Below are 13229 nucleotides of genomic sequence, written 5' to 3'. Positions count from 1 at the left end.
CAATACCCAGAAAATGAGGCCTTTGGGCACTCCAGAAATTTGCTTTCAAACACATTATAGAAATGTAAAAGGAACAGCTGTGACCCCCCACCCCCGGCAGTAGACAGACCCCATTTTGCATTCTGGTTCCTTTCATTTTTTAAAAAATAAATACATCGGTCCTATGCATCAAGCGTTCCTTGAGCACTGTGCTTGAGAGTTAGGCTAAGCGCTTCATAGCACCTCTTCATTTAATCCTCACAACCACCCAGTAAGGGCACTGCTGCCCTTCACTCCCATTTCAGACTGACAAGCGAGTCACAGAGAGGTTCAGCCGTTCGCCCAGGGGCTCACAGCCAGTAAGTGGCAGAGCTGGGATTCGAACCCTGGACTTTCCTGCCGCAGCTCACACTCATAGTAACTAAGCTGCTACCCCAGAAGGACACATAGTGGCTCAGAATGCCCACCACAGGCCCCGTGCACGGCACACAGGAGGAAGCTGGGAAAAGCTGAGTGAATATAAAGACTCAAGTGCCTGGTGTGGCCCCTTCCTCCCCTTCCTGCCACCTCACCTCTAAGACTGTCATGCTGGGGGTAGAGCCGGAGCAGACAGAGCAGTGAAAGGGCAGACCTGTTGCATCACCCAGACCCATTCCTCCCTCTTCCATCAGTGGCAGTGACATGTGGATAGTGGTCGGCAGATTTGCAGACGGCTGGGCAAGTGCTGTGCACAGCCTTCAGAACACTGCTGTGAACACACCGACCTCACCCAGCTGCCAGCCATGACACCCTAACACGAGGCACGGGCCCAGGCAAAGGGTGGCTCACAGCTCCCTCCAACAGTTCAAAAAGCTTCCAGGGAACCATCATCCACCTGCCCACTCTAAGACAATACTGCCAGCTAATGAGATGCTCAGAGTCTCCTGATCCTGCACACAGCAGCCAGAAGGCAGAAGGACCCTTGTAAATGGAGGTTGGATACTGTGTCTCCCCGAATGCACAGATAAAGCCCAAGACCTGGCTCTGGCTTGCAAGGCCCTGCAGGACCCTGTGTGTAGAAAATAGCACCGCGAGCTTCAGAAAGGGCCGCTAACAAGGTTGAATCCTCAGCTGGTCTCTGCAGACTAGGCGAGGGCTCCCACCATTAACTGGTAAGAGTGGCCCGCTCTGCCTAAACTGTTCTGCAAACAATATGGCTTAGGTTGAATACCTGTTTTCCTTCTAGAGTCTGGAACTTTGGTCTGTGCCAGGCAGGGCGTGCCTATGTGACCACTACCCAGTAAAAGTCCTAAGGGGCTTCCCTGGTGGACAGCACAGAGAATTAAGCTGTTCTGGTGACTGTACTGGGAGAGGGCCCTGGAAGCTTGCACCTGGCTCCCGAGACCTTTTCCCACGCGCCTCCTCCTTGGGCTGAGTTCTCGCTGTGCTTTTGCTGTCCTAAGTCTCCGGAGGGAGAGAATATGCTGAGGCCAGGTGTTCTCCTAGGGAACCACTGAGCCTTGGGGCGGACGCCCCAGGGCCTCTCCGCTCTCATCTCCCCTTCTCTCCCCTCCCCTCCCCTGGCCCCTGTGCTCCTGCTCCCCCACCTCCCCCCCCCCACCCCCTGGCTCTTCCCAGCATGTGCGGAACATGCTGCAGTCCCAGGCCTTTGCCTCCTCTCTCTCTGGGCCACTGGCCTCACTCCTTCCCTTCCTGTGGGCATCTGCTCACCCGGAGAGCCCTTCCTTATCCTCTCTTACAAGACAACAGCCGTTCCCAGGCGCCCCACCCCGCACTGTGGACCTCCTTCCGTGGCACTGACCACCCTCTGCCATGCGCACATACTTGCTTATTTGCCGCCTGTCTCCCCACTGGAGCACACGCTCCATGAGGACAGGTTCTGGGTGGCTTCGTTCCCCAAGGCACTCCCAACACAGAGCTGGCATTCAGGAGGTGCCTGGGGAATACCGGCTGAGGGACGCACAGCTGTCCATGCTGTCCCCTGGGCGGGGTGAGAACACGCCCAGCATCCAGGTCACTGGTGAGTTCATTGGGCTCCGCCCTTCAGAGAGCGGAGTGGGAGGGGCATCCACTCACCTCCAGCAGCTGCGCCGCGCTGGGCCGCGTTTCTGGGTTCTTATCCAGCGCTATCTTCAGGAAGTCACGGAACTCTACAGACCTGGGAGGACAAGCATCAGAGATAAGCACGGAGGAGGCCAGAGCAGAGAGAAGTCCCCCACGTCACAGACTCCACTGTCCCAATCACCCCCTCAAACGACAGAGGGAACTTTCACAAGCTAGAACAGCAAAAGGGCCTACACGACGCCCTTTTCATCATGGACATCCCTGTCCAGATGGGGACCCAGAAATCAGAGGGGAGCAGGGACTTGCCCAGGCCGCGCAGTGAGGAGACTCAGCAGGTCCGGGATTTGAACCCAGGCCCCCAATGTCCCGCCCAGGGTTGTGCCATGTGGCTCCTACGCCTCAGCTGGGGCTCCTATTCTCCCAGTGGGAGCTGGCTTATTTGGGTGACTTGGTTTGTGCTGGTGAAGATCTCATGTCCAGAGCACAGAGGGGGCTCGGTAGCTCACGCCTGTAATCCCAGCACTTTGGGAGGCCAAGGCAGACGGATCCCTTTAAGGCCAGGAATTCAAGACCAGCCTGGGCAACATAGGAGACCTTGTCTCTACAGAAAATTAGCCAGGCATAGTGGTGGGTGCCTGTAGTCCCAGCTACAAGGGAGGCTGAGATGCGAGGATCTCTGGAGCCTAGGAGGTCGAGGTTGCAGTGAGCTATGACTGCACCACTGTACTCCAGTCTGAGCAAAAGAGTGAGGCCCTTTCTCAAAAAAAAAAAAAAGGAACACAAAGGGAAAAAGAGGCACGAAGGGCCCGGGGGGACTCAGAAAGGCCGGAAGACCCCCAGGCCCCAGTCTCCTCTTGCGGCTAGCAGCACCAGGAGAACCCTACCGCTGCACCTCCCCAGCCCCGCCCACCACATATCCCAGCCCTAACCGGCGCAGGCACCCCGGCAGGTGGCCCTGCCCCTGCTCCTCACCACTTAGAGGGCGTGAGCAGCGTGGGAGGGTCCGACTTGGCGATCTTTAGCAGGACCCGCATGGGGTTGAGCTCGTGGTGTGGCGGCTCGATCTGGGCCATCTCAATCAGCGTGATGCCCAGGGACCAGATGTCGGCTTTGTAGTCGTACGGTGTGTCCTTCATGGTCTCACACATGACCACCTCGGGGGCCATCCTGAACCAACCAAGGGACAACATAGGGCTAAGAATCTGGCCTCCACAGGTGCTTCTTGGACATTCAGGGTCAAGGGCCACCACGAGCCACTGTCGGGGGTTGGCAGCACTCCCGAATCATGATCTGCATGACTTTGCATCCCACTGTCTTCCTTAGGACGCTCTTCCACAGAAAAACGCCTCCACGCGGCTCCCCGCCACGTCCTGCTGCAGTTCCGATGCCTACCACGAGATGGCAGCAGCAACCCGGAACACAGAGTCCTGGGGAGGGGTCGGGTGGGAGTGGAGGGAAGGTGCGGAGCAAAAAACCAGGGCGTGGAGGTGGGTGGGCGAGAAGACAACAGCACAGAGAGAAGGAGAAACAGGTATAAAAGGGGGGAGAGAGAGAGCAAGGGTGAGTAACAAGCAAGCAAGAAAGGAGCCCAAACTCCACAATGGCAAGTAATGCACATGAAAAAACTGAAAACAAGGCAAACAGAGAGTAGTCAGGCGTGAAATTGAGTGACAGTGTTTTGTTTTTAAAGTAATAGTTCTGGAAAAGAAGGAAACACGACAGACTAGAGAAGTCCAGGAAGACTTCACATGAGGGTAGGAACCGAACTTGTACTGTTCACCTTCACGGCCCGCATCCCCGGCCCTCAATACACACGTGGTGAATAAATTACGAACTGAATCCTGTTTCAGAGATTCTAGTTCAGTTATCAATGGAGTGCCTTCTATGTGCACCATTTCATTTCATTCTCACAGTAGCCTTATTAAGTAGGGGCTATTATATCCCTAATTTTATGGATGAAGAAACTGAGGCACGGGAAAACTAAGCAGCTCGTCCAAGGTCACATGGCTAGTAAGCCATGGGGCTGGGCGTGCGCCCACAGGCTGACCTGGCAGCTCTTGTCTCCCGGCCCCTCTCTGTCTACAGCGCCTAGTGGTCACCTTGGAGAGTTTTAACGTCCAGTTCATTCCATTTCTAGAAGCTACACGACTCACCAGTAAGGAGTGCCGATGAAGGAATCTCGTTTCTGTAGAGTCTTCAGATTCTTGGCAGACACACCGAAGTCAGCTGCAAGACAAAATCTCAGATAGCGTTTTACACGGACATTCCTCTACCCACAGCCCTGGGGTAAAAGCCGGGGAGGTGGACTCAGGGATACACATTCCAAGTCGACTAACAGATGCCATTTTCTATCTAGCAAATTAGAGAGCATTAAAAATATGAGAATAGGCCGGGCGCGGTGGCTCAAGCCTGTAATCCCAGCACTTTGGGAGGCCGAGACGGGCGGATCACAAGGTCAGGAGATCGAGACCATCCTGGCTAACACGGTGAAACCCCGTCTCTACTAAAAAATACAAAAAACTAGCCGGGCGATGTGGCGGGCGCCTGTAGTCCCAGCTACTCGGGAGGCTGAGGCAGGAGAATGGCGTAAACCCGGGAGGCAGAGCTTGCAGTGAGCTGAGATCCAGCCACTGAACTCCAGCCTGGGCAACAAAGCGAGACTCCGTCTCAAAAATAATAATAATAATATATATATTTATATGAATATCTGCTGCTGTGAGGAAGTACTAAGATGAACACTTTCTACTAACGAGAGCCTGCACTGGCAAGAGCCTTCAGGAAAGCAACTTGGCAATAAACAGCAAGAACCTTTAAAATATCCATACCATTTTAATCCAATAATTCCAAATCTAAGACTCTGCCCTAATGAAACAGTCTTAAATTAAAAAAAAAAAAATGCATAATGATGTTAATCAAAATCCCATTATAATAACAGTGCCATTATAAAATTATAATAGTGACATACTAAAAACAACCATAATTGCTTGGTTATCAGGAAGTGATTTTAAAACTTTTTATATAGATTGAGAAAAATGGAGGCCAGGCTCCCCGCCACGTCCTGCTGCACCCAGGCAGCGTGGCTCACACCTGTAATCCCAACACTTTGGGAGGCCGAAACAGGCAGATCACTTGAGGCCAGGAGTTTGAGATCAGCCTGTGCAACATGGCAAAACCCAGTCTCTAGTAAAAATACAAAAATTAGCCAGGTGTGGTGGTGTGCACCTGTAATCCCAGATACTTGGGAGGGTGAGGCACAAGAATCGCTTGTACCTAGGAGGTGGAGGCTGCAGTGAGCCGCGATCGCACCACTGCACTCTAGCCCAGGCAATAGAGCGAGACTGTCTCAAAAAAATAATAATAATAAAATTAGCCAGGTGTGGTGGCATGTGCCTATAGTCCAAATTACTTGGGAGGCTGAGGTGAGAGAATCGCTTGAACCCAGGAGGCAGAGGCTGCAGTGAGCCAGGACTGTGCCACTGTGCTCCAACCTGGGCGGTATTTATTGATTACTATTTGTTTTTATTTATTTATTTATTTTTGAGATGGAGTCTTGCTCTGTCACCCAGGCTAGAGTGCAATGGCGCAATCTTGGCTGACTGCAACCTCTGTCTCCCGGGTTCAAGCGATTCTCATGCCTCAGCTCCCCGAGTAGCTGGGATTATAGGCATGCGCCACCATGCCTGGCAAATCTTTGTATTTTTAGTAGAGATGGGGTTTCACCATGTTGCCCAGGCTGGTCTCGAACTCCTAACCTCAGGAGATCCACCCGCCTTGGCCTTCCAAAGGACTGGGATTATAGGCGTGAGCCACTGCACCTGACTTTATTGATTACTATTTATATTACTGTATAAGGTTAAGTGGGGAGAAGGGTGATATACAGTTGACTATATTGTCTGGTCAGAATTATGCCCCTCTCACCCCAAAAAGGGCAAAAATACACACTGAACTGACTTGGAGGAAATACCACACTACTTAAATGGCTGTCTGTGGGCGGTGAGACTTCCACAACTTTGCTATGATAAACGTGTATTATTTGCAGGACTAGCAAAAATAAATGAATACTTTTTTTTTTTTTTTCATGACAGGGTCTCACCCTGTCACCCAAGCTGGAGTGTAGTGGTGCAATCATGGCTCACTGCAGCCTCAACCTCCCAGGCTCAAGCAATCCTCCCACCTCAGCATCCTAAGTAGCTGGGACTACAGCTGCATGCCACCACACCCAGCTCATTTTTGTATTTTTTTGTAGAGATGGAGTCTCTATGTTGCCCAGGCTGGTCTCAAACCCTGGGTTCAAGCAATCCTCCTGCCTTGGCCTCCCAAAATGCTAGGATTACAGGCGTGAGGCACCAGGCCCAGCCAATAAGATGCATCTTTACATGCCCTCCAACACTATCAGTCTTTCGTCACACACCCACCGCAAGAGAAGAATTCAGGGATACCAAGAGAAATTTTCTCCAGGGCTCCTGCCTTCTGGGGCGAAGTTTCATCTTGACTGAAAACTAGATTCAGAATGAAACAAACTTGGAGAGAACCCGGGATGCTCCATTTGAAACTCCCGGAATGGAATTGATGAGGGGTGTCCCCTGCGAGCTGATGGCTGCCTTTGGACAATTCATCCCAAGAAGCTGCAGCACTGTGACAACTTCTGACCACCCTGGGCACCTGTGCCTGGTCTTGAGCTGTATCCAGGAGCTCCTTTCAGACTCGCAATTTGAAACGAGGAGGCGGCACAATGCCAAGAGGCTGGGCCTGAATATGGGAGAACTTGGCTCCAGCCTCTGCTCTTCTGCTTCACTGTGCACTCACCCATTCATTCACGTGCTCACTAAGCTCCATCAGGAGCGAGACACCAGCTGGGATCAGAGAATACAATGAGGACCCTTGGGGAATCCACAGTTTAGTTGGGGAAGCAGAGAGTAAGCAAATAAACAAACATCTACTCCTAACATTGGAAAGTGTTGGGAAGACAGGAGCGTGGGGCGATTCGAGAGCGCGCAGTATGGGGTGCAACCTCGAGTGAACAGTCATGGAGGGAGGACTGGGGGCCTGGGAGGAAGGACAGTTTTATTCAGCATGCACTAACTGGACATCTATTATGTGCCAGACACTGTTCTAGGCACAGAGATGAAAGTGACCAAGTCCTGCCCGACATGCCCCATGCTGTCCCCATGGTGGAGACAGGCACCTGCAAACCCCCCGAATGCCTGGCAGCGAGAAGGGCCAGGGCTGAGAAGGCAGGGCGAAGGAACACAGTGCCGGGGTGTGGGGTGGGGAGCTACTTCAGACGCAAACTCAGGATCTGGGGGAGGTATTTCCAGGCAGAGAAAACTGCAAACAGACTGGGAGGCAGGAAACAGCAGGCTGGAGGGACCAGCGGGGACAGGACACAGCCTGGCCGGAAGGAGGGGGCTGGGGGTGGAAGCAGATAAGGCAGGAGACAGGCAGGGGGCAGGGCAGTTACAAAGCCGGTGACCCTCACCCTCAGTTTCCCCATCTGTGACATGGGGGTGATACCACAGAACCACTGCGTGGGTTTTCCTGAGGATTAAATGACAAATGCAAAGCACTGTGCTGCCAGGCCCACTCGTGGCAAAAGTGAGATGATGGTGATTATTTCACCGGCCCATGAGCCAGTCCAGCCTTTCTCAGGCCGGTGCAAGGCTGAGGCTGAACTAAGATCCCCCACCACCTCCTGGGAGTGCTACGGAAAGCTGGCGTCTGAGCCCCAGTTAGTGCTAACTGGACAGCAGTTGCTATATCGGGGGACAGTCTGGCCAGCAAGAGGGGACAGGGAGCCCTCAGCCTCCTGAGGTAGGACCAACAGGTACTGCAAGTGGGGCGGAAAAGCAGGAAACCCAGGTAGAGCCTGGCTCTGCTAATGACCTGGCGGGAGGCTCCCCTGGGCCTCCAGGGTAAGAACGGGAAGCTGGCCCCACCTTCGGGGCCCTGGCTCCCCCGCAAACACCACCAAGGGCCAGCACATCATCCCATCCCAAGAAACCTTTTGGGAACAGTGCTTGCCTCTCAGGCCCAGGGTGAGGATCCCAGAAGGTGGCCACTCCCCCACCATAGGCCCTGCTGACACCTTCCTGAGAAGAGAGAGGAAAAACAGAAACCATCAACGTGCAATGACACACCGCAGGTCCCCAGGGCCCTCCCACAGGCACACACCGGCCAGCTCTTCGGGCAGCTGCTACTTCCCCTTCTGCCCACATGATGGGGCCCAGTTGGGAGAGCGGGGCAGCCCCACCTTGCAGCCCAGAGAACTGAGCCTGTTTGCTCCCTGCACAGAGTTTATGGGGGGGTGTCCCTTGATAGCTGATGGCTGCCCTTGGAGCAATTCAACAGGGATTTTCACCATGCAGTCTCTTCTGATGAAAACACTCCCCCTTCTCCTCCCATTTTAAAATGTGTTAGAGACAAGGGCAGCGGAGATATGGGAAATCTCCCTTTCTCGGCTATAATTTCCATAAAGAAAGAGATCATTTCTGCTGTGTCCACAGTTGCATCCCTGGCACAGTATCTGGAGCAGGAAGCACTCAACAGGTTTATCGAATGAGCATGCTCATGAATAAACAGACAGAATTTGCTAAAGTGCCTTTACTCATATATGTAAAAAATAAAACTGGGTTTTAAAAACTTGTTTGCCAGCAATTCTATTTGTAGAAATCCATCTCCAAAACCAGATCTATAATATATATGGATGCTTATAAAAGCAACAGCCAAAAAGAATGAAAAACTGGAAATCATCCAAAGTGTTGCTGGAGCTTCGTTGCTGAATGGTTAGATAAATTGTGGTTCACCCCAGCTATGAAATAACATGCAGCTCTTAAAAAGAATGAGGCTGTATTTGTATGGACTAACTTGGAAGTTTATCCCTAATACATGTCCCAAAGATGTTGCTGATTGACCGATGAGTCTTATAAAATGTGTAACATGATTCCAGAAATGATCCAAGTGAAGGTACTCCAGTAGAAGATTATCTTTAAAAGAATGACATATGCACATTGCGTGTACATGTCTGCATGCATGTGCACACACACACACACACACACACACACACACACACACCCCGGTCTGGAAGTTTGCACATCAAACTTAATGTTCATCTCCCTGGAAGTGGGATTTTGGTGGAGGCAGTGCACAGAAGGGACCTTACATTTTTCACTTTACACACTTTTTTTTGTTTTTGTTTTTGTTTTTTTTTGAGACGGACTCTAGTTCTGTGGCCCAGGCTGGAGTGCAGTGGCGCGATCTCGGCTCACTGCAAGCTCCACCTCCCGGGTTCACGCCATTCTCCTGCCTCAGCCTCCTGAGTAGCTAGGACTACAGGCGCCCACCACCGCACCCGGCTAATTTTTTGTATTTTTAGTAGAGACGGGGTTTCACTGTGATCTCGATCTCCTGACCTCATGATCCGCCCGCCTCGGCCTCCCAAAGTGCTGGGATTACAGGCGTGAGCCACCGCACCCGGCCACTTTACACACTTTTATTCTTTTTTTTTGAGGTGGAGTTTCGTTCTTCTTGCCCAGGCTGGAGTGCAATGGCATGATCTTGGCTCACTGCAACCTCCGCCTCCCGGGTTCAAGCAACTCTCCTGCCTCAGCCTCCCAAGCATCTGGGATTACAGGCATGCACCACCACGCCCAGCAAATTTTGTATTTTTAGTAGAGACGGGGTTTCATTATGTTGGTCAGGCTGGTCTCAAACTCCCGACCTCAGGTGATCTACCTGCCTGGGCCTCCCAAAGTGCTGGGATTACAGGCGTGAGTCACCGCGCCCGGCCCACTTTTATTCTTTAAAATGTTTTTGATAGAGTGTATTGTTTCTATGGTTTAAAAAAACTGAAATGCATATGTAGCAGAGTTTTTTGGTTTTGTGGGTTTTTTGTTTTTTCTCTATTAAGTAAAACCCAGTAGGGGCCAGGATGTGGTGAAAAGAGAACTGCACACTCCACTGGGGGTGTGTCAACTGGTGCGACCGGCACGGAGAGCACGCCGGCTACAGGATGAACAAAACCCAGACTCACAGCACACACCCAGCACTCTGCTTCTGAGAATCCCTCTTCAAGGTATGTTACAGAAAGAGACTCAAAGATCCATGAACAAGCACAATCATCACTGCATGATTTAGTAAAGAAGATGATAAACCTCATGAGAAACCTAAGTATCCAATTCAGGGCTTTCCTCAGGGCTCTGATAGGTAAATTACATTTTGTATCTGTGATGGGTACAAGAAAAACACGAAAATAATCAAACTAGCCGGGCGTGGTGACGCACGCCTGTGATCCCAGCTGCTCAGGAGGCTGATGCAGGAGAATTGCTTGAACCCGGGAGGCGGAGGTTGCGGTGAGCCGAGATTGTGCCACTGCACTCCAGCCTGGGCAACAAGAGCGAAATTCCATCTCAAAAAAAGAAAAGAAAAACTAATATTTACTGAGAACTTACCACATGCATAGCACTGTGCAAAGAAACTTATGCATATCATGTGCGTATCTATTCCTACACATCATTTATATCTATGCCCTTAAGGCAGGGAAAATTATGACTCCCATTTTACAGATAAGGAAGCTTAAGTTAAGAGAGACTAAGTAACGTGCAGAAGGTCACCCAGCTGTGCTCTTTCCCACTATCTGATCCGACTTTTCTGCAGACAAAAAAAGGACTTGGAGGGAAGCCCACGGCGAGTGGTGGTTTATTCTGGCAGGATTAGGAGGGACTTTAATTCTCCTTTTTGTGGGTCTTATTCCAAATTGTGTACAGGACTCTAGCTACTCTCGTGTGTGTGTGCGTGTGTGTGTGTTTTCTGATTACCAAAGTTATGTTGCTTATTAGAAACTCATTATTTTTCACATTAAAAACTATAATACTGGCCGGGCGCGGTGGCTCACGCCTGTAATCCCAGCACTTTGGGAGGCCGAGGGGGACGGATCACGAGGTCAGGAGATCTAGACCGTCCTGACTAACACAGTGAAACCCCGTCTCTACTAAAAGTACAAAAAATTAGCCGGGCGTGCTGGCGGGCACCTGTAGTCCCAGCTACTCAGGGGCTGAGGCAGGAGAATGGCGTGAACTCGGGAGGCGGAGGTTGCAGTGAGCTGAGATCGCGCCACTGCACTCCAGCCTGGGCGACAAAGCGAGACCCCGTCTCAAAAAAAAAAAAAAACTATAATACTGACAGCTAAACATTTAGGGGTTTGCTGTGTATAGCTCCAGATTTATTTATATTACAATTATATATATATTTTTTTAATTAAAACAATTTTTTTATAGTGACAGGGTCTCACGATGTTGCCCAGGCTGGTCTCGAATGCCTGGTCAAGCAATCCCATCACCTTCGCCTCCCAAAGTGCTGGGGTTACAGGTGTGAGCCAACATGCCCTACCTAAAAATTATATATAAGTAGAAACAGACAAAAATTACATATACTTAATTTTTATGTATTTGCTACTTTAAAATATGTAATCAGATTAAACATGCTATTTTGCAGTCACTTTTCCCCTTCAAAGTATGTATTATACATCTTTATAAGAGATTACACATTTTCTGCAACTTAATTTCAATAGGTGAAAAAGATTCCACTGTTTGATAGCACCATAACCTATTTAATCCTCTACTGAAGTACATACACTTGGATCACTTCTGATTTCTTGCTCTTACAAATACTGTTGCAGGCCGGGCGCGGTGGCTCAAGCATGTAATCCCAGCACTTTGGGAGGCCAAGACGGGCGGATCCCGAGGTCAGGAGATCGAGACCATCCTGGCTAACATGGTGAAACCCCGTCTCTACTAAAAAATACAAAAAACTAGCCGGGCGTGGTGGCGGGTGCCTGTAGTCCTTGCTACTTGGGAGGCTGAGGCAGGAGAATGGCATGAACCCGGGAGGCGGAGCTTGCAGTGAGCCGAGATCCAGCCACTGCACTCCAGCCTGGGCGACAGAGCAAGACTCCGTCTCAAAAAAAAAAAAAAAAAAAAAAAATACTGTTGCAATGTCTATCTTTGTATATATCTTTCTATACAGGTATCAATACCACAATTACCTTTATAATGAAAAAATTATATAAACAGTGTAAAATACATTATAACATGCACAAAAACAGTGAACTTAGCATGTATGCACACTTACAAGGGAGTCTCTCATCTGTCTGTCCCCTTGATTGTAGGTGACCAAAAGAATCCAAGGTAGGAGGAACCTTGTCATTCAGAAAACAGTGAAAACCATCCAGTCCAAAATCCCAAAAGTGCTCCTGTGGACAAACACTAGCCAGGTTCCCCCATGGTACAAGCAGGAAAGCAAAGGGCAGAGAGGTGCTGGGACCCCTGCTGAAACTGAGATGGGGACAGAAGAGAGCAAATGCTTCTACCCTCAGCCCTGGGATCTCCAGCTCGCAGCAGCCAGTGCACACCTGAGCTCATTAAGAAAGTGGCTTCTTCTAATGAGAGGGATGACCTGCCCTCCCAGAAGTGTCAGGGAAACAGTGTGGACAGGGAAGTGAGAAGATTCTAGCTTGATTGTAGATAAATTGCTAAATGCCTCTGAGCATCAGTTTCTTCACCTATTAAATAGGGATCATATTATTTAGCCAAATGTGAGACGGGAAGAACTGCTCTACCATGGTAATGAAACTGTCTTTGCAAAATTATAACTGAGGAAATGATGCCAGTGAAAGAAATCAGACCTAACCGACTCCATCTTGCTTCTAACCTTGAAGCTGTCCGTGTTCATTCCTGGGCGTGGGCCAAACTAACTGTGGGAAAAAAATCAGTTCACGGTTTGACTCTGAAACAAAAGTGATAATAGCCCTTTCCCGAAAAGACCCTCTTCTTGAAGAAGAGGACCAGTCTGCCTTTGCAGGACTAGCAAATTAGCTACAAGATTAGAAATTACAGTGCAGGGGTCACGCAGCCTCTGGCTTCAAGAGTCTGAACTCCCCAAATTGCTCCTGGGGATAACATCACTATTGTCAAACCTCAGATCAGCCTTGAGTTATTTTGTAGACCCTACATTCGATGGATCAGTTGACACCACCCAGGCGGTAACCCAGCTCCACCAGTTCTTCCGTCACACCCAGGAATAGAAAACAGCCAGAAAAACTCACATTGACCCCCTACGATTCCATCTCCAACCTGACCAATCAGCACCCCCCACTTCCCAAGCCCCTACCCACCAGATTATCTTTAAAAACT

General features: G+C 50.3%; 1 protein-coding gene across 1 annotated transcript in view; it reads right to left on the bottom strand.

The window, feature by feature from the left end:
- Nucleotides 1–13229, bottom strand: part of STK10 (serine/threonine kinase 10) — a 149545-nt gene that overhangs the window by 58141 nt on the left and 78175 nt on the right. Inside the window, exons 5-7 of the mRNA XM_050793159.1 lie at nt 4197–4269; nt 3016–3210; nt 2056–2137 (exon numbers count right to left, since the gene is read on the bottom strand). Of these exons, the coding sequence (XP_050649116.1) occupies nt 2056–2137; nt 3016–3210; nt 4197–4269 (350 nt within the window). The remainder of the gene's footprint in view (nt 1–2055; nt 2138–3015; nt 3211–4196; nt 4270–13229) is intronic.

The sequence above is a fragment of the Macaca thibetana genome, chromosome 6, assembly GCF_024542745.1.
Source record: "Macaca thibetana thibetana isolate TM-01 chromosome 6, ASM2454274v1, whole genome shotgun sequence".
Classification (NCBI taxonomy): domain Eukaryota; kingdom Metazoa; phylum Chordata; class Mammalia; order Primates; family Cercopithecidae; genus Macaca; species Macaca thibetana.
The sequence above is the reverse complement of the archived record's forward strand: the minus strand, read 5'-3'. Positions and strand labels throughout refer to the sequence as shown.